The 27,631-nt window shown below is 37.8% G+C and overlaps 1 protein-coding gene across 2 annotated transcripts in view; it reads right to left on the bottom strand.

Annotated features, from left to right (window-relative positions):
* igf1ra (insulin-like growth factor 1a receptor) overlaps positions 1–19,632 on the bottom strand; it is a 110,179-nt gene extending 90,547 nt beyond the window's left edge. The window contains exons 1-3 of one of the 2 annotated variants that reach the window (XM_077248867.1): positions 18,929–19,632; positions 18,708–18,807; positions 6,291–6,854 (exon numbers count right to left, since the gene is read on the bottom strand). In XM_077248867.1, the coding sequence (XP_077104982.1) occupies positions 6,291–6,854; positions 18,708–18,807; positions 18,929–19,000 (736 nt within the window). In that variant the 5' untranslated portion in view covers positions 19,001–19,632. Of the gene's footprint in view, positions 1–6,290; positions 6,855–18,707 lie in introns of both variants that reach the window. The other variant, XM_077248866.1, reaches the window with a different exon arrangement.
* Between the last annotated feature and the right edge of the window lie 7,999 nt (positions 19,633–27,631).

The raw sequence follows: 27,631 nt of genomic DNA, 5'->3' as shown, positions 1-27,631 counted from the left end.
AGAGCCAAACTACTCCGCTTGGTAAACCAGCCTCATACTAAAAGTTTCTATATCAACAGACAGATAGACAAACACAGGGTCTCAAATGAACTTTAGTAACTTTAGTAATAAAATTTAGTAACAAATTGAAGATTTTAAAAAAAGAAACATTCGACATAAATTTAAGATTATACAATTTTCATACACACAGAGACAGACGGACAGATTCTGAGAGATTCAAAGACAGATAGAAGGACAGATATCAAGAGATGGAAAGAGATTGATAAACAGACAGGCGAACGTGTTTATCGATCGCAAACAGGCGAAACTGAAATACAAACAATAGGTAAAAAGTAAAGCCCCGTTCACACCGCCAGCGACACACAGCGACAAAGCGACATGATCCCATTCATTTCAATGGAGCGCTGGCGACATCCGGCGACACGAGCGACAGTGACCGTTGGCGACAGAATGTGGGCGTGTCAAGCGACAAGAGACAAGCGACAAAAGTTGAGAAATTTCAACTTTATGCAAATGAGAAGCGATTTTCGCGAGCGACAACCAATAGGAAAGAAGCCTTTTCAGTGGAGCTCACGTCACCGTCTCGAGTGCAGGCAAGAGAGAAGAGTTCGAGGATGATTACACTGTTTAATATGATTTAACTGTAACCACATATATGGATATAATAAAATGATGCATGGAAAAGAAACTGTCGACATCTCAGTGAGTTTAATTCATACATTTATAGTTCGAGTTGTCTAATTTTATGATGCAGGTTTAGTACTGCTGCAGTTCATTTTACAGTTTCCCCTGCATTGTTTTGACTATTAGGGACAAGAAAATTGATTATTTGTCAAATACGAATGACGTTTTAGTAATTTGACAGTATGAGTGAGTTTAATTTGTTGATTGATCGATCGATTATCTAGTAAATTATTTAATCCACTGAACACTGCTATGGTAATATAAAAACACTCTCCCAACAGCATATACTGTTTCTTTTTAGCCTAATTCCTAGTCAAATTAAAATTGTATAGTTGTATATATCACTTGTGATTGTATTTTGTATAGATATGGCCAGACGTGCAGTCTACCAATAACATTAGAGGGACAGCACTACGAACGCCCACAAGCGACATCACAGTACAGACCCTAGCGACATACAGCGACAAAGTCGCTGGCGGTGTGAACGGGGCTTAAAAGACTGAAAGACAGACAGATGATCGATAAATAGATTCTAAGAGATTGAAAAACAGATAGACGATAGATAGAGTGACTGATATATAGATAGACAGACCAATAGACTGACTGACCGACAGACAGATTGGACTGGACTAAAACACTGAACCAGTAGTGCTCATGACCGAAAATTGAGCACTGTTCTGCGAGAGAGGGTCAGTTTGGCCTTCATTAGACGGCACTATCTGAGCTGATTTGTGCTTTACACAGGAAATCTGCAATCTGCGCATTATGTGGCACAGCTGAGGAATGCGAAAAATTCCAAGTATGCAAGCCATAGAGGATGCAAAATGGTTTGATCAGACAAATCAGCTAACCTTCGGGACAACAACAAGAGTATGCACTGTTGTTTGGGGTCGTTTCACAGCCAATGAAGCCCAGGGGGCACAAACCCACGCTCAAACCCCGTTATCCAACAATCCTCTCCCCCTCCCGTCTCTAGTCTGGGGTATGCAAGCATGTTTTTCAGGGGGAAGATGTGCTTGTCTGGATCATAGGAGCCCAGACCACAGAGTAGGTGAGGTCACAAACCCTGAATGCACACACAAACACACACACACAATGTCAGCAAGGCCACAAGCGAGCAAACAACTGGATGGGTCACTAGAGTAACAGGCAGACAAGTGGTGGGGCCAGGAGTGTAAACAGTGAGGAGAGTTATCTAACGGCTAGAGCTGTTAACATCCCGCGAGCGATAAGAGCCCTGGAAGAGAGAGGGGAGGAAATGGCAGTAAAAATGTTGAGAGGGGGTCGTAAAGAAAACAAACGACAGACAAAATAAGTGGGAAAGGAGGAGAGGTTGGCGGACAGGAGGGAGGAGATTAAGGAGGGCTGATGGTTCGCTCCCCCTCACTGAAGAGTCTTGTTTTTGTGCTTGTAAACTTGACATTTCTCATCAACACTTCGCCTCTCACAGACCTGAGGACGTCCGTTCCATGCCTCCTCCCAACAGACCCCTTCCTATTCCCACCATCAACCGAACTGGCATTACAAAATGTGTCTGGAGACAAAGAGGAGAGACACATTCAACAAACAAATTACAAACATACACACATCAAACCTACAGCCACCACCAGGGGCTCCGTTTAGACTACAACAACAACATTCTCAGCTGCCATATAAGGTTGAAGATTGTTCATTTTTTTAATTTCTTTGTGGTTTTATGCCATCTAAGGCTATTTTCATGACAAGAAAAGGGTAAAAATGTGTGTAAAAAAAGTACATATACAAGTACATAAACATTTAAAAAGCAGATCAAGGATAAACAAGATTAAATAATTATTTTGTTATTATTTTTATTTAATTAAATGTTATACTTGTAAAACATTACAGACCTGCTCTAAAATAAATAGTGGCATCAATCTGAAACCACTTGTGTTAAATGCTGCCTCTTTGCATCCAAATTCATGTCACTTTATAATTTCTTTAACATTTCTCAATTCTAAAACTTCAGGTTTAAATTAAAAAATGTGCCATATTTCCATGGTGGTCCCAGAATTTCAGACCAACAGATATGTCTGTGATTGGCAACAAAGATCAACGCTTCAAAAACATGTTGTAAATAGAAACCTTTGCCGCACTTTACAGAGCACTTACACAGATACACACGGAACATACCGAACATACGGTACTCTTTACTTTGTTAATCAAATAGTGGTGATCAAACAAAAATGTACAATAGAGAGGATTAAACAAAATGGTACAATACGTATAAAAATGTATAACTGAATGTGGAGGTATGGGCTAATGTAGCATGCTTATAAGATAGAGGTACATTCAGCTAGTATGCAGATTGGTTAGCTTGCAAAATGTAAGAAAAAAACAAATCTACACTAAATACGATGTTTAAAAAAATAATAATCTTGTTCATCAGGTAGCGGTGATTAAACATTAGCTTTGGTTACATAATTGGCAACATTAACTTTGCAACATAATAATACATTAATGGTCAAAATAATTGACATGTCATACATGCTAAATCAATTTTGTAAAATTTCTAAGAGTACGAGTAGAGTACCCATTAAAAGTTCTTCCAGCCAATGGAATTGCTTTGTGTACTGTTACTCAAGGGGCGGCAGATTGAATCGTTCATGACATCAGAGATTAACTCAACAGCCATTCACAACCCTTTTGGATAAATGTATTCCTGAATTAAATCAAAATACATTTCTTTATCACCAGAGATAGATTATTAGAGCATAAGCAGGTTAACAAACATACATATCTGCGCAGCGTGAAGACAAACAATGGAAAGGCATTACAAATGGAAAGTCCATGAACACCAGGCACACGGATGTATACACAGAGGTGACGGTAACAAGTGCATGCAAGAACAGGCAAGGAATGCTTTAATGGTCTTACATTTCAGAAAAAAAGCAAACAATAGTGCTGTTGTGGACACCCTCATGTCATAACTAACAGGCAGAGTCTCGCGCAAATACTCTGGAGCTGATCGACGATTGGTTGCTGACAGCAACTCTTGGTGCAGTAATTAGAGAGAGAGAGGACTGATCCAAATTGACTACAAAACCACTGTGTGCCCTTGAAGAAACATCTGTGCACAAGAAAAACAAGGCAATTATGCCAAGGGGTGGAAAAGACTGTCCTCCACAGAGAGCCAGACGGCTGCGCCGAGTGACACAGAGTTTGTGCCAATACTAAAGACCGATTCATTTTAGGGAATCACTTAGTTATATAAAATCAGTCATTTAAAGTTATCTGTTGCTGTGTCTCAATTCATACTTATTCTATGCCCTAAAGTATGTACTGTTTTTGTGAAGAAACATTTATAATTAACAAAGTTATTACTATAACATTATTATTATTACTATAACGTCCTTATGTGTAATTTAAAAGTAAGTAGCAAATTTGTTAATTTTAACCTTTAATATTATAGTATTGTACCAACTGAGGATACATAACCTAATTAATTATCGAATCGAAATAGGAAAATTGCGTCAATACCCAACCCTAGTTAAGATGCCCCTCAGTTCCCCTTTATATCCTTGCCGTGACCTTCCTTTAAGTTTAATCATTCTCACCAACATTTGTGCCTCAAGAACACCGCAAGCTACCGACAACTCATAAAGCGTAGGAAAATGCTGGGGTGGGATTTTCATAGACAAATTGTTGATTCCTTTGAAGCGCCATGTGGAAACACTGACGGGAAGCGTACACAATCGGACAGGTGGCAGCCCACTGCTTATTCCAGTAAGTTTTTTGGAGAACACAGATCAATCAGTCGGAGCATTAGTAGGTCATATCTGCTGTGCCTACCAGTCGTTGTCTTTGTTTGAGTGTTTGAGCCTTGGATACAGGTGACTCATGCCTCCACACCTCTGCAAAGGCGAAAACACAGCTTTCAGACACAAGATTACCATACTGAACAGGTGTGCAGGGGAGCAAGTGCTGACACGATGTGGGCGGGAATGCCGGGAAGAGACTGTATCAGCAGTGCAGAGGGGAGTGGCTGAAAAAAAGGACACTCATAAACAGAGTCGTCCACTGATGTGGATCACATTTCATGGTAGGGTCGAAGAACGTCACCTCCATACCTTCCTCAAACGTGTCGTCCTCAGGATTGTCGGATTCAAAGAATCCCAAGAGCAACAATAAACATTCAGGCTGTAACGGAGCGTGTTTGTGAGGAGAGTTGATTTCCTCTGTTTGTTTTCAAGCGGAGGGAAAGAGGAGGGAGGGCAGCTCTGCGACGGCCTCTCTGAGCCTGGGACTTGCACGGTCTGCAGGTCTCTTGAAGGCCAGGGGTGGAGGGTGCTGTAGTGTTCTCATCTATTATGCTTTTCCCACCATTCTTGTGTGCTTGGGAGAGGAAGTGGGAGCAAACATTCATAAGGGGTAGTTCACTTTCCCAGGCATTCCCAGTCAGATGTAAGGGACACACTGGCATTCATATCTACTGACCTCATGACTACAGAGATAAGAAATCGCAGATATTTTGACCTCGGCCAGGTGATTTGCTCACATTCTATCAATCTTATCCACACCAAAAAAAAAAAAAAAAAATCTGCATTTGGGGCATGAAAGTACTATTGAGGTATCTAGCCAAATCATCATCCTAATTCAAGCTCATTAATTCCTTGCAGTAAACTCAAAATTCACCTAACAAATACTGAAAACAGAAACACTTGTATCTCAGTAAAATTTCTCAAAAAAACCCTCAAAAACTTTAAATCTTAAAAATATTGGCAAAATAATTACCCTGACTGATATATCAGTTTATCAATACTGCACAATAAGCCATAGAAGAGCTTCAAACCAACCACACAATAGATCTAAAATAAACTGAAATGATTTTGTGCAATTCTCAAAGAATTTTCACTTGACACTAAAAGTGTATAAATTCTTCACTCAAAGTTCTTTACTAAAAAAAAAACTGCGCAATGAGATTAATCCATTAATCTGCCAAGTGGAAACTGTTATCAGGTATTGTTAGAGAAGCAAAATGATATAATCTCACAGTGGCCAAATATTGGCTAATTATATCAATTGATCATTAGTATAAATAAGTATAAAATGCATTATTTTGTAAATGCATTACAAATTCAAGAGTGCAGTAACATAACTTATGGTTAAAAAAAAAAAAATTCTAGACAATTATCCAATGAATAAAGGTAATAATTATCCTGCACAATTTGTTGTGTAGAGCTCCTTACAGAACATCACCTCAGGTCACAGAAAACCTTGTTTTGTTTTAGGACTCTCTGTCTTCAGCTACTGTCAGAACCTTTGATGAATTGGTAGACAGTATAGACATAACTCTCTCAACACAACATAGATTACACTAACCAAATATTTACCTGACAAGATCCTGCCAAAGAGGCAGACCTCCAGTTCCCAAGCAAAGTAAACAGCATCCCTCTATCGGTTTAGCTAAACTTAGCTTTATCGTATGCAAACCAAGCCTCATTCAGTTTCACTATTCATTTCACTATTCGTTCAAATCCCATGTGAAGGAACGATATATATAATGCCAGGAGATGTGAATCCATCCGAAAGAAAACCTGAAATAAATCAAACATTCGCTAGATTAGGTCTGGTTGGCAAGTTCTTACCCTTCTGGCAGTGGTTGGAAGTCCAGCAGCGGTAGTTGTAGTTGTCATTGAAGCTGGTCTTAATGCACTGCGGTCTGTCCTCCATGATACCTGGACAAACATCACCGCATTCTTTGGACTGCTTGTTCCCATTGATGTAGTTGTTAAACTCTGCATCCATAATGAGCGACCAGTCCACCGAGTCTAAGTAACACAGCTCCGGGTTCTTTTCGATTCTGATGGCCCCTCTGGTGATGTTCCTCAGATTGTGGAGGCCGATATCTTTCAGGCTGGTCATTTCGAAGATCACCAGGGCGTAGTTGTAGAACAGGTTGCGTCCTCGGATGACGTTGAGGTTGGGGAAGAGCATGCTGAGGCTGTCCAGGCCGGAGACACGGAACAAGAGAAGGTAGTCGGTGACCATGGTCAGCTTGGGGAAGGACAGGGAGCGAAAGTGTTCCTGGTTGAGGTTGTTATTCTTGTCTCCAATGAGAAGGATCTGCAGGTAGCCTTCCACCACCGTGCAGTTATCCAGCTTCTTGAACTCACTGATGTCATTGCGGATATCAATGTGAGGACCACAGACTGGAATGAAGAGGAAAAAAACAGTACAGTTAGAATCATTTTATCAAAACTGTACGCTGTAAAGCTTCTTTATTAACATTTATTACATTGATAATGTATGCATTTCTTTATTAATATAAATTTAAAAATAAATAATAAACAAATATTGAGGAGATTTATTTCGAAGATATTGTGATGAAATAAATAAAGGATATTAACTTTCCAACAAAAGCACATGACTTTAATTTAGTCAGAACTGAAGTTGTGATAAGCGAGGGACAATAGAAAAATAATCTCAGAGTATGCTCTTAATTTACCGAGGCTTAGAAGGGATCTGCCAAGTTATCCTATATAACCCTTGGACACTGTAGCACTCACAGAATTAGGCTGTGTTGACACTTTAAATCAATGTTGATGCTGGTTATTTTTCTCTCTTTAAAGTCACTGAAGAACGAAAATAGCCGAAACATCTGTAGGCCACACAGGCTATTGGATAACATCAACCAATAACAATATAGCTATTTAAACATTTTTTATTTAGCATCCTAGCATTCGATCTTCATTCGATTTTATTAATAAAGTTAGATAAGTATTTTTCAGACTTCGGTTTGCAGACACACAGGCAATGTGTGTGTGCAAACCAAAGGGACCCTAACCAAAGGGACAATATGAAAGGTCAAGAAGATTTACATACTATAGACAATCTACAGTGAGGAGTAATTCATATCCAACAATAACAAAACAAATGAATGGTTTCCTAGAAGGGGAAAGAGATCAGCAGAAGAATAGTCTTGACATATGAGCTCCTTTAGCTAAACCTTTTATGTTCTTAGAGAGGCGTAGGTCACCTTCTCTGATAGAGACAATATCACATGGCCTCTATGAGACAAATGGAAATGTTTCTCCTGCCACGTGAAAAAAACAACAACAACACAGCCATGGCTGCCAGAACGCATGGTCCCACACAGAAACAACATTTAAGTAATGCAGAAAGGTCCAAAATTTCAACAATCTCAGATTGCCTACTGTGCATTATTCTGACAGGAGTGGAAACCGCTTTCCTGACATGAATTTCCTGTGAAAATGACACGCTCTATGAATCTAAATCCCATTTGAGGTTTGGGGTGCCAAAAATAGCAAGCGTGTTGTTTAAAAAAGATCTTTATTTGCTCCTGACAGTGTATTACGTGCATCTAAATTTAGAACGGAAATGATTGCTCCACGAAAAAAAATAGCATTTGCTTTCCCGTATCATCGCAAATGCCCCAGGGCTGCACTTGGGAGTCATGGAGCTGCATGTCTCCTTTGTTTCATTGCGGCTTTTTTTTTCTCTCCTTCACAATCCCGGGAGAGGGGAGGAGAGCCGGAGTGACTCACACAAAGACTAATTTGTTTGTTGATAAAGAGAAACTTTAGTCCTCAGTTCCGGTTAGATCCATTAATAAATTCAGGCGGTCTGGAAAGACACAAAGAGGGAGACACAGAGTGGGAGAGAGACAAAGACATGGTGTCTTGTCAGTTACACGAAAGTAGAAAAAGTTTTTTTATGCAGTGACAATACACCTGACAGCCTGTCAAAATGGCTCAAAGGTTATTTAAGAGCTAAAAGGATATTTGAATTGGAAAACATACACGCCTAAAAAACCTTTTTGCCTCAGATTTTTTTAAAAACACATGTAATGTGCTGAAAAGTCTCATGTCTCCTAAAACTGCCACACAAGAAGCGTGAAGCCAACTGACACAAACATGCCCACCAGTTGACCTCCACACTGAATTATCCAGGATGATCCAAGAGCTCACCCAGTTCCTATTCCCTTTCCAAAGATCCGGCTGTTCCGTAAACACAGCTAGCCAGAGAAGCATCTGAACCCTTCTCCACCCTTGTTATGTTGGTGTTGCTTTCAACAAGTCAGATTTTACAGCTAGAGGATCCAATGCAACCGGTCTGCTCCCAAAGGACAGTTTCCTTCTAAAAGGAAGACTACATGTTTTCAAAGATTATCCTACAGATATATCGACTTCTTGTTGTTCTCCAGTCGATTTAAAAAGTTCTAAATTATTATCATGTTATTATATTATTATGTTCATAATTACCCATTTTCACTCAATATACATCAAATTGGGCATGTAAAAGTGCTTACTGTTATACATTTTATTATTAATGAAGTACCATCATTCTCATACATTTCCTTTTTTTTCAGACTTTTGTTTTCATACACACAGGCCATGATTGACTAATTAATACTTTTCTAGTTTCATCTGTCATTTACAGCTAAATCAATTAATCAATAGTATAAAAAAAAATTCTCATTGATTTAAGAAAAAACACCCTACAGGGAATAACAAGGAAAACTAGAGAAATATAAGACTATTATATATAAACTATACAGAAATACCAAAAGGGTTTTTTTTTCTCTTTTTCAGCAAGGATGCATTTAATTGAACAAAAGTGATAGTAAAACAATTATATAATGTTAAAACAAATCTAGTTCAAACAAATGCAGACCTTTCCATTCATCAAAGAATCCTGAAATTTTTTTACCATGGTTTCCACAAAAATATTACGCAGCACAACTTTTTTCAACAATGATAATAATAAATGTTTCTTGAGCAACAAATCAGCATTTAGAAGGATTTCTAGAGTGACACTGAAAATTGGAGTAATGATGCTGAAAATTCAGCTTTCCCAAAGGAATACATTTCTCTTTAAAAAATATATACATTTTAAACTGTATTTCACAATATTACCTTTTTTTATCAAATCAATGCAGCCTTGGTGGCCATAAGAAACAAAGAGTACTAGAATAGAAAAAAAGATGTCATATTAGTTAACAATTACAAGTTAAACGATAATTATTAAAGTTGAGATTTTTTATATCAGTTAGTCTCTACCACTCAAACAAACCATAACAAATTGAGTTGAGAATGTGTAGTAGTCAAAAACACAAGTGAAACCCACGCATTGGACCCAAGATACATCGGTGATGACATATGTGTCTTATTCCACTGGTGGTGGTTAAGGAGAGATCCCCTGATATGACTGTAAAAGCACTTTGGGTGTACAGTACATATGAAAGCGCGATATAAATTCCTCATTCATTCATTCATTCATTCATTCTGTTCAACTCAAAACCTCTGGGGTCCAGATTAAAGGACAATTACGGTCATTATGACCCGATTGCATCACGTACATTGGCCAAACTAATATTGTGTTCTGAGAAATATGTTATGTAAATCTGTGTTTGAAATGGTCACAAAAGCTTTTTCCATTTTTTTAAGAGAAAAAAACTTAATACAAAGGAAAGCTTCCACATCCTTCTCACACAACCTCACAAGTGAGCAGCAGTGTTAAGGTCCTCAAATCATTTTCCCTAAGAGGATTGTGCTCAGCTCTGCGTTCAGCTATAATCATCAGGAATCAGTCCATATTATCTGGCCAATCCTCCCTGAGAGGTCATGGGCTCAGCTCTGATTCATGTCACCTGCAATTGTTGTCTTACCAGCACGCAAAATTCAACTGTAGTGGTCGACCGATATTGATTTTTTTCAAGGGTTTAAAGTTTGTTTCATGTGTCTCCAGTGGCAGCTGAACACCTGTCTGCATCCGATTCGCACTTACCGACTGCAATGTAAAGAGTTCACTAGTTCATGCAGTCTACAAATGCACACTTCAGAAAATTTCAGAGCTGGATTCAACAAAGTCTGCAAGGTTTGTGAAATGAAATTTTTATTAGATATTCAAAAGATAACAAGTCCCGCCCCGTGTGAAAATAAAAGCCCGCCCCCCCCCCACATCGACCAAACAGAAAAACTTGATGCCGATAATTAAAAAAATCCCAAATATCATCACTATTCAACTGCAGTGCTTGTCTTTTACTAGGAGCAAACAAGCGGCGCACAAGCCCTGAAAAGTGAAGCCAAAGCATCTCGATCGCCCCCCGGTGACCGGTCCTAGTATAGCTCATAAACCCCGCCTCCCCATGTTATTCAATGGGACGTGCCGACGTGAGACCTACTAAACAATTAAATTACACTACACATATCTTTTTTCCAAAGATAGTTTCTGTCATTTACTGTAGATTTCATCACGCCGATGTAATTTCAAGTGTTTGTTTTTAAAATAAGTTTGTTTTTAGTTATTTGATGCTATAAAAACGGCGTACATGATTGACAGCTGTGATTGACAGGTTCTCTGAGCAAAGTAGTCACTGAAGCAGCAACGGACTTTTTTTCGGGATCTTTGGAGGATTGAGGAGATTGGAGATTTAAATTTAATATCTAAATATCTATAATTGATTATTTCACACCGACGTAATGGGTTATTCTGCAGCAGAGGCGCGTGCTTAGATTGATTCAGTGAGAGTGAGGGCAGGACCAGAGCGGGATGTTGATTGCGCGGCTTTACTTCCTGCTCACTACTGCGCATGTCTTGTCCCGAAATCACAACTGCGCAGACTCAAGTCCCAAGATGTCAGCGCCATATCGGGACAATGGCGGCTTCACTTCTCACCAATGGAAGAGAACGAAGGGGCGTCGTCCATCTTTTTTTACAGTCTATGGGAGCAAACAGTAACCCAGGAGAGTCATCCATTCACTGTGGTTTTCACACCACGCTGCAAATCCAGCTCTTGTTGTAAACATTTGATAACCTTTTTCTGGCCTTCCACAGGAATCCCTGTACCTCTTGGATAGACGGGGGAAAAACAAGACTTATCTATTGCCTTTCTTGAGATCTAGTCTGTAACCTACTGGCTTCACCAATCACTTGTCCATCTATCAGATCTTATTTCCAAATGAGAAAAGTGCACAGCAATTTATTTGAAACCAAAAGCCCCACACTACAGTACGTCTTAACTGCAGCTGTTAAAGTGACCTAAAGAAAATGACCACCCTTGTGGGACCGATTAATATCTTCAAGAGATCATCAAAGGTTACTGAAACCACTTTGAGTAATCGTTCTCGGAAAACAACACTATTTTAGCAGTTTTCCCGCACTTGCACTGTTATCTGGTGAAGCATTGTTGGGCCGATATAAAACTCTTCCTGGTTTTAAAGCTTGGTCACACACAAGATAAGAAGCCAATTCCACTTGAAAGTGAGCATCGCAAAGCAACCGAAGTGAGAAGGGTGCATGTCACATATGGTCTCATGTGACTTTTTGGAAGAATATGGGTCTTTGACAAAGCTTCAAAAAAGGTGTTTTTAAAAATCTTTTGAAAACTGATGTAATGCATATTTTTGAATCATGAACGATGCGATGCGTTTCATTCTTTGATGAATAGAAAGTTCAAGAGAAAAGTATTTATTTGAAATCAAAATATCTGTATCATTATAAATGTCTTTACTATCACTTTTGATGCTTTTAGATGCATCCTTGCTGAATAAAAGCATTCAATTCTTTCATAGAATTCTTTTCCCCAAACTTTTGAATATTTAAGACAATATGATTACTTAAAAGTGCCCTTCGTGAAAGGATTCATTAACTAATTTGCATTAAGACCCGTCGAGTAGCGTCACATTCTTGCAACACCCTTTAAGGGCACAAAAACGCAGTTTGGAATTCATCCAAGGTTTAAAACGCCACCAGCCAGACATCTTTCAACATGCACTTATAGGCTGTGCATTTCCTGCACCTTCCTGCGGAAAACAACCAAACGCTGACATTTAGAGTTAATTCCTCTTTCTTGGCCCGAATTCAAAGAGCGCTTTGCATTAGACCTCTGCAATGGGGGTCCTTAGTCAGCCCCACAGTAAGGGGGCACAGGGGAGCACGACCAAGATCCTGGTTTGTGCTCCGCAGCGCTCACACCTGCCGCCTCAACTGCTGTTTAATCCCCCACATGCTGGAAGTCATCTGACCACTGGTCTGGTGCTACACTTCCCTTCAATAGCCTTCACTTCAAAAGCACCAGCTCATATGTCAGAGCCCAACTAGTAATACAACACCTATGCCCCCCCTCGCATGCTCAGCTAGCAAAACTCTGCCTGAAAGATGGAACAACATGGTATGTTGCTGAGGCAGAGGTTTACGAAAGATAGGGGTCAACAGCGGAAAATTAAATAGCGGAAATTTAAATTCTACACTATTTTGTATAAATAAATTAAAAATAACAACTACACTAAAGCCAATCGTTTTAGATGCTACAGGTGACTTTAGGGAATACAGCATTTTGGAAAATTAAGATCTGCTAATGATTACATTTAAAAGTGTTTATTAAGTGCTTTAAAAAAAGATTAAAATTAAATTAAAATTATAATACAAAAAAATCACAATTAAATATCCAATATCAACCGATATTCTGTTACAAATAAATGTTCTTTCTATTCAAAGATTTTTTTTACTGATTTATATTATATAATATTGTTTCTTATTCATTATTAAAAGAATAAATATTATAATAATATAATACCGTTTCTTGAGCACCAAATTAGCATATTAGAATGATTTCAGAAGAATCATGCGACACGAAGACTGGAGTAATAGCTGCTGAAAATTCAGCTTTGTCATCACAGAAATAAATTACAATTAAAAATATATTCAAATTGAAAACACTTATTTTAGTAGTAATATTTCACATTATTACTGTTTGTACTGTATTTTTGTTCAAATAAATGCATCCTTGGAGGCGAGTATAAAAAGCAACCCCCAAACTTTTGAATTGTACTGTATATTGTGCATGCCTAGTAAAAATTATTCATGATTTATTCACCATCGGGTTGGAGTTTGAACCTGTGTGAATCACAACAGAAATGCAGATATTTTAAAGAATGTTAAAGAGTTAAATGGGGTCCAAAACAACACTGGGTCACATTGACTTTCATTATAGGACAAAAATACACCAGAGATATTTCTCAAAATATCTTCTTTTGTGTTCCAAAAGAAAGTCATACAGGTTTGGAACAACATGAGGGTGAGTAAATGATGACAATCTTCTGTTTCAGGGGAACTATCCTTTTAAATAACAAAAGCCACACAAGGGTGTGAAGCTGTCAGTGCAAGTACAACCGCAACACTTACTGTGTTCAATGATCTACGGGTGGTCACTGCACACAGACCTATTTTAAATTAACATTTAATTAAGCAAATACCTCATCTGGCAGCTTACTGAAGCCTTAAGACCGTTTGACTCCAGCAGCGAACGTAGTCACGAACTAGCACAGTGACACAGATTCAGGGGCAGCGGGAGACGCGAGTGACTCAGAGCGCTGTGCTGTACCGGATGAAAAGGCACGAACACTCACACATTGAGGATGAAGCACAACTCAGCAGAACCAGAACAAGGGATGGGGAGACATAAAGAAATATGAAGACAGAGAGAGAGAAGCGTTGGTCACTACGGCGCACGTCTGAGTCACAGGAATAGACTCGCTCAGCCTGAGGGCGCTTACACACTAGAGAAAGCGTTACATGAGTAGGATGCAGTTTTGAAAGAGGAGAAGTTTGAAATTCAACGTAAATCATCCCCGTTGAATTCAATGGATTGGGAGTGTTATCTGACGCAGCCAAAACTCGAGCGCGTAGGCACCCTTAGTCACGAAAAGAATGAGCAACACCAGAATATCAAATGCCACAGACTGAAGTAGGCAAAGGAGGGCTATCAAATAAACAGTGCAAGACTAGAGTCCACCCACTATTCTCTCTTTTGAATGTTTCACTTCAGTGATAGTCATTTTTCTCCTGCTTTTTATACAGTCATGACTAGATCATTAAACAACAAGCAGAGGCCTGTGAAGATACAGGGCTGAATATGGGAGTGGGTGGGTATTACTGAATAATTTATTTTTTAATCTCGACTTTTAGACATATCTCAGGAGTACGAGGTGCAATTTTGACAAACGCTGGCCCTCGCTGTTTTTTCTGTGAGCTTGTGTCAGCATTTGACGGCAGCAAACGCAGTGACTCACGCTCCGCCGCCAGGCTGTACACGGTGTGAACGGCTAAAGCCCAATAAAACATTCACAAACTCACTACTCTTCGAATCAACAAAACCAAGTCTGTTTCCCTTGCTGTGTATTTTTACATGTTCTATTTTCAAACCTCATGTTTCTCCTCTCGCTCACCCTCTCTTTCTCAATGGACCATGGAGGCTTGTTTGCCATATACTTGGAAGAAGTGGCATGGAAAGTTTACTGTGGTGAGACTTGAAAGGAGGCTAAATTACATTTTATTAGCCTTTACCAGATTTTTAAACTGAACAGGATGAAAAAGACCAAAGAGGACTTCCCTTGGAGCATGGCCATTAATTTAGTGATTTAGGTACAGAATATTTTATAACCTTTTCAATCAGTATATATAGGAATAAATGTGCAGTGCACTAAGCATAAAGTGTGCAAAGAGACAGACAGACATACGGATAGATAGATGATGGATGGATGGGTGATGGATGGATGGATGGATAGACTTGATTACAATGTTGTGATGCCTAAATTCACTTGTATCATTTAAAATGATTGATTTTAATTTTAGTGCTTAATTTTTAACTAGACAAAATAGTATAGAATATTAATAACAGCCATTTATAATAATAATAAAAAACTATCACCTTATTGATATTGGCCAGAATTTAGTGCATCCCTACTGAAAACATCAAATCACCAAACATGTAGTATTACAAAAAATATCAAGCTTTCTTCATAAACTGATTATTTACCCAGTGTCCTACAATTCGTTTCTGTTCTTGTTTAATCACAATATACCCAGCCTAAATGAAACAGTTAATCTCTAATCAGCCCTTTAAAGTCAGAAAATCAAATCAATGAAATCAAAATGGACAAATTGACACAAAACCAGGAGTGGAGAAGTATGAAACCAGTTTTGCCCTGATTAAAGTCAGTGTGTCAGTAGAGTGTCTTTGCAACACTTATGAGTTTGCAACACAATATGAGAAAGAGAAAGACGGGACAATGCAATGATGGAGTCCAAGAGTGATAGCTTACCCCCCACACAAGCCTCTCTGTATAGGGCCAGTGGTCCTGGTCTCTGCAGGGTGCTGAGAAACAGACCCCCCTGACATTCACAGTGGCCTGGATGTGGGACTGGCCACTCCGGTCAATGGCCTTGAATTGCGTCCTAACTCCTTTTGAATGTAAATGGGAGTTTAAACCCAAGAATGGCCCACCTTCATTATGCTACAATGCAGCCCCCGCACAATCACAATTAGGCATTTGATGATCCTTAAGCTGCATAAACATTACAACTACATCCACCAACCACAAGATGTTTTAAAGCTGTGGAAAGACATGAAAATTGACAGCAGGAATAACATCTTGTTATCTCATTCTCCTTTCTTCCTTGTGAAACACGATGTCATCACTAACAAATAAATGACATCCTGGCATAAAAGAGACTGGTACAAAGAATGTCTGTGTGTAATTATAGAAAAATACACAAAAAAAACATATATGAATATGCTTAAGAAAAAGCCTCATTTTTGTAGTCTCCCTTGGGCTTATTCCAAAAATCAAGTCTAAATCCGATTGTAATCCAATAAATATCTGTCATATTCAAAGGTTACAAACAATTCGAATTTTACCAATATAATAATGTAATCAAACAACCTTGCCAAACCAAACCCTGTGGGTTAGATGTTTCGTGTTCACATAAATATGTTTGACCAATTTGAGGTGATAAAGCAAACGACGGGGATTTATTTCGTTTTCAGGTTTGCCGTCTTGACTAAGTTTTTTTTATCGGATAATCTCTTATCGTGTGCTGTGACCATGACAGAGACTGAATTCAGTAAGCCAAAATGCTCCGACTGACACTGCACTGCAGTCTCTCAGCCAACAAAAACATTTGCTCATTTCGACCATGAAGTAAGAAATGAACTTACTTTTTATCTCATTCTCTGATGTTTTTAACATTAAAGTAGAGCAATTCTGTGCAACAACAAAAAATTGATGTTAGCAGCTGACAGCATTCACTTTCACTACATCTTTTTCATACAATGAAAGTGAATGGTGGTGACTGAGACTGTAATTCTGCTTAACATCTACCTTTTTTGTGATTCACAGAAGACAGAAATCCATACAGGGAGAGAAAATGACAGAATGATTATTTCTGGACGAACTGTCCCTTTAAGCCTTAATCCCAAATCAAACAAAAAAATATTTTAAGGTAGGACAGTAAATGTGTATGCTGAACATCACATGAACAAATAGGAAAAGAGGTTTCATTGCATCTGCTTGTCAGAGAAAGTGTTAACGGCAGTACGAACTGACGGTGATATCTATGGACTTTCAGGTAATCAGCTAGCTAGTTCTTTTTATTGTTGGCATTTTATTCGATTTAAATATCTCAATGTTAGTGAGAAGAAATATAAAAAACTTTTAGATATCAATCTGAATATGCGATGGATAATTTGCAATCTTTGCCCGCTCCTTTGAAGGCATCTTGAAATAAAACAGCTCTATTTAACAAAGCACATTCAAAAGACCTGAACCTCTTTCACAGAATACAGAAGTTTGTTGCGCATAATCCCCATTAAATCATGTTAACTATTTCCCCCGCCAACCGCCATTAATGGAATTTTCAGGCTTTCCTTGTTTTCTCTGAAAATTCGATTTTCTCAGCTTTTTGCTCAAAATGTTGCTTTTTTTTATGAAACTTACCCACATTCAAGTGTTGATAAAAAAAAAAAAGAATGCATGGAGCTATAATAAAAGCAGAGGCTCTGTTCTTTCTTTTGATATATTGCATGATCATATATCCATACAACAAAATATTTTGGGGGACATGACATTTTTGTGAAAATGATCAAAAAGCTGGCGAGGAAAGAGTTAATGGACACTAAAAGACAAAACTAGTATCATCTAAATCAGTACATTCTCCAGCTTAATTTGATAGAAAATATTCACATATAGGCTACATATTTATAAAAATAAAATAATAAAAAAAAGGTTAAAAATATTAAGTCTGTCCAGACAGGGTGGTTTGTAACAATTTCCATGTAGCTACTTCTAATGGACCTAAAAAAGCTGCACAAAATAGGATAATCAACTTTATTTACCAATTGTGAGAAGATGTTTTTATAACGACTCATTTTTAATGTAGCACATCTTCCAAATTTCATTTCATTTCTGCCATAATTGTCCATTTTAAATTCAAATGTTTCTTGTCTACCATTTGAACTGCAAACGTTCATGGTTTCCATCAACAAAACAGGACTCTTGGAATCATTTACACGGTTAAATTTCTAGTTTGTTGGGAATAAATATGTGAATTTTATATCAAACTTTTTGACACAAGCACAGAATTACAGCCCATGAAACCAAATGTGTTACAAAACTCCGCTGTATGACCCTCCTGAGGACATTGAGAAACATAAAACAAGCACATGGTCAGCCACCTTTACTTCACTGCGTGATGCTCGACTGACTCACTGAATTCAGCAAATCTTAATATTACCGTGTATAATTTAACCTTACTTCCTGTGTGGACTAAATGAAGTAATTAAATAGGCAAATGCTTTATATAAGCCAATTCTCACTTAGCCTCTAAATACCAACGTGATCCAGCTCATGAATAATTCATAAAGCACACTAGACTCACAACACATCCGATGTCACGACAATTAACTGATGGGCCTAGAGACATCAAGGCGAAAAAAAATTAAAGTTATGCGTTAGTATGAGGAACATTTTTATATTTAATGGTAGTAGTGTCATAATTCAGTAGTAAATTGGGTCGCGTATTAGGCCCTTCTGAATATCTATACCTGAACATCCAAAGCAACGCATCATGCAGATAAACTCATGCTTGACATAACATGAGTCCATAACCACTGTGATGCGATTTGAATCAAGGTTTTGATAATACAAGGCAGTGATAATAATATGTCCTTTTCTTATTAGACTAAAAAGCAAAATGTTTACCTTCTCCATGTGCAGACCAGAGGCAGATGGTGGAGAGAAACAGCACAGGTCCCCAAAATAAGGTCCAAACATCCCTCGCTGTCCCAGATCTCATTCCTAATAATCAGTTTTCCAAAAAATAAAAAGGTGAAACCGCAGCAAAATGCGACGTTTCTTCTTGTACGCAAGCAGAAAGTCCAGAAGAATCCGCTTTGGATGAGCAGCTAGTTCCTTTGCGCGTAAAAGATAACGGGAGGCGAGGAGGGAGTAGATAAAAGATAACTGGTAATGTAATTTTTCTTTAATGGAAACATTAAGATCAATTAAAACATTCTGTTATTCTTGCCAGCAATTAAATGATGCAATCGTGTCGTAGCCACGAATTTCACTCGACCGATAATTTGCATCTTCTGACTCCATTTCTTGAAAACCCGAGAGGGACGCGCGCAGTACACCCAACGAAACGAGACGAGCGGTTTCTCTTCCAACAAAAACACCTTGTGTGAACGTGCCTATGCCAGTGTGTGATGAATTACGCTATACTGGTGTACGGAGGAAATCTGAGGTCACGTTCAAAGAGCTTGACAACTCGGATAGCGTATTTTATGTATGAATGAAAGCCTCCCGACAGGGCTCGATCCAAAATATCCGCCAGGACAAAAATGGTTTCACCAACTGCTCACCCTCCCCTACCGTCTTCACGCGCTCTCATGGTCGGTCTGTTTTGCGGTACGGAAAAAAAATCTGTCGAAGTGCAAGAGTGAGCAGCTCACGATCGTATGTTTTGGTTTTCCGCAACGTAGCCAACAAAATCAAGCACTGTGAGATATAAATAGCTTGTGAGGCTAATGTTTGATTCTCAAGTCTACACGGCGGCGTCCACGACTCTTCTGACGGTCTCCGCTCAGAATCACCGCTGTAAACAAAACTCGGCTTCTCACACAGAGAAACACGCCAAGCATGAGAGAATCCCAAAACATGGACTGGACTCCTGAACCAACCATATCTGTGCCACTTGATCTCAAATAAGTCAAGGCAGGTGAAAGGAAAATGTTTTTTCAAGTTTATTCAAGAAAATCGTAACAATTATGTTTTTACAATACACTGTTATTTACAAATACACATAGGCTAAATATATGCCAATACCAGATCTGTCATAATAGCCTTTATTTTAAATAATAATTATGTTATTTTATATGTAGGCTAAGTGGAATCGTCTTCATTTGAAATCGAAAGCTTTCTTAACAGAGATCTCCTGTCTTGCAAACAGCAACAACTGTAAAAAGGATAGATAGATAGATAGATAGATAGATAGATAGATAGATAGATAGATAGATAGATAGATAGATAGATAGATAGATAGATAGATACCATCCATCTATCTATCTATCTATACTTTATACGGTAAAAAATCATATTTTTGATCAGTAAGTTAATAAGGAATTTTCAAAACAAGATTCAACTCATTTTTTTAAAGTCAGTTTAATGTAGGCTAATTGAAATTGAAATTACTTAAAAATCCAAGTTAGGCTACTCATTAAAAGTTAATTAGCTTACTTAAAACAAGATAGATTAATGAACCACCACAAGAATTATCACAAGAAACTTTTAAAAAACGGTAGTCATAATATTAGCTGTGTTTGCTATTTTTTTAGGTATTAACGACACCATGTTTATTTCTTGGAAAACTGATTAAATATCAAATCCATGTGGACTTAATATGCGTTCCCAGTTTCAGTAACACCAGATTGAACATATAGTGTGAGTAAATGGAATTTATTATGCTACTTTGATAATAACCAAACACGTCGGAATTATAGGCCTACTGATTTTTGTTTAAACGAGTTAAACAATATTCGTACTATACCTAGGCTACGGACAGTAGGTCTAGGCTACCCAGTCCTATTTAATTCCAATTCAATGAACTCTTGAAGGTAAATTGCACTTCGTCTCTCTGGTAGGCTACACTGAGCTGTTAAGGAGAATTAACTGATGTAGAATTTTAAATGAATGCATGGGTTTTTTATAATCTTCATATTTCTTCTTCATTGATAACGATTTGAAATCAATTCGCTTTATTACATTTTTACGCAGCTCGACATTTTAGAAGTGCACATATTTTGCCAATGACATAGTCTTGTCAGCTAAATGTAAAATCCGACGTAGAATTTCATTCATAGAGACGAAACGGATTTACAATTACAATCCATTCATCCTTTCTTGAGGAAGCAGTGTCATCTTTGTTCAACATTACTGTATACCATTTTTATTATTAAAAGAGACCTAGGCCTAGATTCATATAGAATGCATTTAAAATATGTTTTTTCAGGTGTCTAAACACACACACAAAAAATTATATTTCAGACTGTTTTTGAGATTTTTTTAAGGTGTGTGTGTGTGTGTGTGTGTGTGTGTGTGTGTGTGTGTGTGTGTGTGTGTGTGTGTGTGCGTGCGTGCGTGCGTGCGTGCGTGCGTGCGTGCGTGCGTGCGTGTGTGTGTGCGTGTGTGTGTGTGTGTGTGTGTGTGGACTTGGAAATCGCCTTGACCTTGTGTCTTCTAATATGCAACTTTGTGTTTGGCGCCTCCATATGTCAAAATGCAGCATTTATCATGTCTCATTGGGCAATGAACCGATCCTCAGTATGTTCACAGATGGTTTCAGTTCCAGATCATTTGTACAACAGATCTTCAGCACAACTGAGAAAATGTTTTGTTCTTTAGACCTATAGACCTCCTAGATATAATCCAAACTTTTGCTCTGATCTGACTGAACTTCTCACTCTTGCTTCCGCCCGGCATGATAGAATCATGATGCTAGGTGATTTTAATATACACGTTGATTCTGATTGTACTGCTGCAAAATACTTTTTGTCTGTTTTGGATTATTTTGAAGTATCTCCAGCATATTGATTTTCCAACACATTCTCACTCTCATACTCTTGATTTGCTCTGTACTGTTTGTATTGCCAATGTGCATGTTCAGGGTCATAATCTGGGCGTCTCGGATCATAAACTAATTGTCTTTGACTTCTCACTTCCCCTTGTAAAACCAAAAACTAAAACTACCATATCTTATCGGAACCCGAGATCTATAACTGCTGACAACTTCTCTGCTGCTATTGCTGTCTCTGCTATTCCTTCTGCACTCAATCTCCTGAGTCCTGATGAGATAGTTTCAACCTATGATACATCTATTGGTAATGTCTTGGATGATCTTGCTCCATTAATAACTAGAACTGTTCCGTCTACCCATTCTTCTCCTTGGTTCACTACTGAGCTTGGAGTTCTCAAAACAAAATGTAGGCGTCTTGAAAGACTCCACAAAAAATCTTCCCTTCTTGTCCATGCCATGTCCTTTTCTGATTCGGTAGTGAAATATAAAGAAGCACGTAATATTGCACACTTTAACTATCTTTCTACTGTTATCAATAAAGCTAAGTGCAAACCTAAAACTCTTTTCTCTGAGATAAACAAACTAGTCAAACCATCGTCTGTAGCTATTGTTGGGTCTACTGATCTCTGTGAAAGCTTTATAGTCTTTCTTCCTACAAAAAATGTATAACATTTATCAATCTTTTTCTTCTGCTGCCACTCCCCATTCAACTCCTTATTTGATAGGTTGTCCACTAGACTTTTTCCACACTTTTTTACTCACAAATACATCTGCGGTTGAAAAACTGATTATCAAATCTAATTCTACCTCCTGTACACTGGATCCTATCCCAACATATCTTCTAAAAACTTTTCTGCCTTGACTTATTCATCCTATTACTCACATTATTAACAGATCTCTTGCCACTGCCTATGTCCCGCTTAATCTGAAAGTAGCGGCCATCACTCCAACTCTTAAGAAGTCCAGCCTCGACAACGCCATTTAGAACAACTATAGACCTATCGAACCTCGCTTTCGTTGGCAAGGAACTTGAGAAGGTAGTTGTGGCACAATTGCAGTCACACTTAGAGAGACATAATCTACTTGAACCACTACAATCTGGTTTTCGTCCATATCACAGCACAGAAACAGCTCTCTTAAAAGTGCTAAATGATCTCCTTCTGGCTTCTGATTCTGGTGCACATATTCTGGTTCTTCTTGACCTCAGTGCAGCATTTGACACTGTGTGCCACTCTACTCTTCTATCTCGACTGTCTTCAATAGGTATCACTGGTGTGGCTCTTCGGTGGTTGACTTCATATCTATCGGACAGACAGCAATTTGTTAGGATAGGTGCGAATCGATCCCGCACTGTCATTATATCTCATGGTGTACCTCAAGGCTCTATACTTGGTCCCCTTCTGTTTCTCATCTATTTGAAGCCATTGGGCCAGATCATCAGACAGCATGGTCTCAACTTTCATAGTTACGCTGATGATATTCAAATTTATTTCACGATAAACCCCAACTCACCTTGTCCACCCGCTTCTGTTACTTCCTGCCTTCAGGAACTTAAAACATGGATGTCTGATAACTTCTTACAGCTTAATACTGGGAAAACTGAAATCCTGTTAATTGGCCCCAAATCACAGAGTTTACCCGGGCGTGACATTTTTATTGAAATTGATGGTGTTCAGATTAGGCCTTCAAAAACTGTGTGGAACCTGGGAGTTTTGTTTGACCCCACGTTATGCTTTCATTCACACATCGGTAAGACTGTTAAATCATGCTTCTTCCACCTGCGGAATATTGTTCGTATATGTCCTTCTCTTAGCTAATGATGCTGAAACAGTTGTTCATGCTTTCATAACTTCCAGATTGGACTACTGTAATTCCTTATATAGCGGCCTACCCAAAAAAGCAATACATCGCCTTCAAATGGTACAAAACTCTGCTGCTCGAGCACTTAAATATAACAAAAATTTGCACATATTACCCCTATCCTTCATCAACTTCACTGGCTTCCTGTGGTCAATCGCATCCAGTTTAAATTATTAGTCTTAGTTTATAAAGCTCGTCACGGTCCCGCACCTCAATACCTCACTGAGTTAGTGCAACCATATCTTCCTGCATGGCCTCTTAGATCTAGCAATGACAATTTGCTTGTCATCTCCAGGTTTAAACTATCTACTGTGGGTGGTAGGGCTTTTAGTGTTGTAGGCCCTAAGCTATGGAATAAGCTGCCCCCCAATCTTCGTGCCATCGACAACCTACAAACCAACTGTGATACTTTTATTCTCATATATTTATATTTTTATTTTTTATTCTTATAATTTGTAGTATTATGTTTCTTGTTGTATTTGTATTTGTATATGTCCACTGGAAGCCTCAGTACCAAAACAAATTCCTTGTGTGTGCAAGCACACTTGGCAATAAAGCTCTTTCTGATCTTCAAATCAAATCTTAAAACTCATATCTTTACCATGCTCAATAAATAATCTTCAATTCTATTCTCTCTCGCCTCTACTCTCTCACCTCTATTTTTGTTTTTCATCTATTGTCGAAATTTAGATTTAGCAAAAAAGGTTTATGTTTGTCATCTTTGACTTATGTTCATTGTTTTTAGTGTTTGCTTGTATCCATCTGCATCTCTGTTTGTTCGCTTGATATAGCCTAATAAGCTGACTGCCTGTTTCTTTTGTCTGTCTACTATTTGTATTTTTTTGTGAAGCGACCTTGGGTTCTTGAAAGGCGCTATAAAAAATAAACATATTATTATTATTATTTTTTCTGACACTTTTTGACACTTCCTTTAAATTTATTTAGATATTGGTGAAAGATCTCAGACTGATTAATGAGCATGTATTGTGGGAGTGGACATGTAAAAGACTTAACATAAGCAGACCCTGCACCTACATTCCATTCAAATATCTTCTTTTTCAAAAACAAAAATGCATTTTTGCTCACAACAAAGCTTAAAAACAAGGATAGTGCCCCCGATTACCTGGCAATGGCAAAACAAATTTAAGCCCTTTTAGCAGAGCAGAGCAGTCACCAAAAGCTAAACTCCCTTGATATGAGTTTGTATGAATTTGACCTCATGCAGTTTCACGTTCCATTCAAACCTTTCCTTTGGTTTCACCTTTTCTTTCCGGAAAAGTGACAATAGTGATGAAATTGTTTGTGTCTCATTTTGTCTAAGCCCAGACAGGAAAGGGAATTTAGAGGAGAGGGTGACAATTATGTTTGGGTGAACAGAAATAGATTCCTGAAAAACATAAAGCTGAAAATGAAGGGAGCGCCAAGGCATGTGAGAGAAAATAGCATATACCGCAGGAGGGGTGCAACAAGTTGTTTCCTCACGGAGCAGCTTGGTTTGATCACAATTATTATTGTTGTCACCCACAAAACCGGGATCCAAACATTTTTATTGCAGATGAGCACTGACCAGCAAGTATTCACTTCCTCTTCTTTTGTAAATAATAGTTGAGAACTTGAGACATTCCTTATGTCTGGGCTGTTTGGGTAAACATTTTGAGAGAAGAAACTTCCCAGAGAATGTGTTTGCTGCAATATTCCCAGCAAATGGAAAACCAATCTCTCTTTTTTTGTACGATACATCATTCTGATCTTACTAAACAGTATATCTCTGCAGGAAAAATATTAAACTGAGTCATTGTAAGCATAGCCGTCTAAGACAACACACAGTTCAGCTCTTCTTTTGGATGGCATGAACCTTGATTCATCAATTGGATTGTTGTGTTGCCACTAAAAAGCTTAGCTGGGATTATCTATTAGCGGTTCCTCCTGAGCTTCAGATAATCAACCATGAATTTACTATAGCCTAGCTAAATATCCACCCACCTTCACTGTAAAAAAAAATGTATATATAAGCAATAAGTTATGAAAACACACGTTTTTACATTGCTTAATAAGTTAAGCAAATAATTTAAGTTGAAATGACGCACATTTAAACTGATTACTTACAAATTTCAGGCAGCAACTTTTTTTTAGTGTTCAGTGTAGTGTTTTTTCTTTAATAGCAACAGTTTCTGTTGCATTATAATTTTTGCAATTTAATCAATTTCTTTGATTAAATGTGTTTTACTTACACAACTTATAATAAAAAAGAACTTCATGTTGAGAATAAGATTTTTTTGTGCTATATTTATATCCATTTTTAAACTTAATGTTTAAATGCTAAGCTTAAGTGGCCATTCATTTCATATTTGTTGTTGACCATATGTTTATGTTGCATGATAAACTAGTCTAGACGAGTGAGAATGTCTTTTTTTTTTTGTCTGTGTCATCTTTACAAAGTAGGTCAGGGTTCAGCATAGCCAAGGCCAATGTCATAATCCTCTTGTAATGTCTGTTCCTGTGAGACGGATTGAAGACACTCAAGGAATCCCGCATGGGTTACAAAAACAGCTTGATGACAAAGCATGGAAGGAAAACAAGCATGAAACTCACTGATATGCAAAGCTAGATCCTGTTTTACATCCAACCATGTAGGTGATTTGCATTTAAAGTCTTTTGCCTAATTTACTTTGTTGCGGTATTTACTCTAATGCCAAATATGCACCGTCAAACCCTTTTTAAGGATATACTCTCAGCTTTAGAAAAGCATATTTGACAATCCAAGCTAGCCTTGCCTAGAGAAAGGAATTTCAGAAATGCCTGCAATTTCTCAGAGGGAAGTTAGTGGTTTATGGGTAATGGAGACGAAGGGAGATGGGAATTAAACGGACGCAGAATGCATTTACCATAGCAGGAGAGACTGAAAGTGTACAGTAGCATGACTGCAGTTTTAAGTAGAGTAAAACAAGGTCAACAAGGAGATCACTGCAAAGAAAAGTGCATTTGTATTAAATTATAAATCAAGGCTCTTATCAAAACAAACTAGAATTTAAAAATATGTAGTGTCGCTGATAATATGGTCATGCAATTTTGCCTGATATTTTTATTGCAATTTCTGGGTGTTCTAGAACAACAAATGTTATATTATAAGATGTTAACCCTTATATGAACAGTTCTTGTACAATTTGAAAGAATGTATGTACAAAAAAATCCAAAGAATGTGCCTCAGAACCTACTGTCTATGCTCAGAACATGTTTGTTAAAAAAAAAATGAATTCGGTGTATTTTTCCATGTCTCTTTCACATTTGTATGATGATGTCGCCATCTTGTGGACAGTGTAGAAACTGGGCATGGCAACACTGCCTCTCAATCAGGGAATAGTCACTGTTTTGAATTTGTTTTGTTGGCATTGTAACTACTGGACGGTGTTTTTTTTTAACCTTAAATGCTTAATTTGTTGGGAGAGAGAAGTGAGAGAGAGAGAGGAAGAGAGAGAGAGAGAGAGAGAGAGAGAGAGAGAGAGAGAGAGAGAGAGAGAGAGAGAGAGAGAGAGAGAGAGAGAGAGAGAGAGAGCATGCTATTAGAAAACTAATAATGATCCCAGAGGAGAGAGAGAAATGTACACAACCGTGTAGTGTATACATATGAATATTAATTAAAAAATAGATTTTAATATATTTGTATACAGTAGATGCAGTTTTGTCTAACATACAATTTCCGACTGTAATAGGTGTGCAGTTTAAGCATATGTCAATGACAAATAAAAAATATATTACTGGTCAAAGGGGTGAAATTGTGGAAAACTGTGACAAGGAATTAAGAATGTGTAGGCTAGTTCACTTTGGGGGAAAGCTAAAAAGTGGTAAACAAATATAACTCAAAAATGAATAATTATTATGTTAATACAATTGTACACTGTAAAAAAAAGTTGCTACCTTAACCTTTAAAGTATAATCAACTTGGATGTTTAAGTCATTTCAACTTAAATTGCATTAAACTGATTTGCATTAATTTGAACTTTGTTTAACTTATTTTGATAAGTTAAAGCAATGTAAAAAACATATGTTGTCATAACTTATTGATCATATAATTTATTACAGTGTATTAATGTATAATACATATGTAACTTTTGGGAGATGTTTGTTGTTGTTGTTGTTGTTGTTTTTGTATATATTAAATCAAGTAGTGAGAGTGACACTTATTGGAATTATA

The sequence above is a fragment of the Siphateles boraxobius genome, unplaced genomic scaffold (assembly GCF_051911475.1).
Source record: "Siphateles boraxobius isolate OS27281-9 unplaced genomic scaffold, OSU_SipBor_1 31, whole genome shotgun sequence".
NCBI classification, from domain to species: Eukaryota; Metazoa; Chordata; class Actinopteri; order Cypriniformes; family Leuciscidae; genus Siphateles; species Siphateles boraxobius.
Note: the sequence above shows the minus strand (reverse complement) of the source record. Positions and strands in the feature narration are given on the sequence as shown.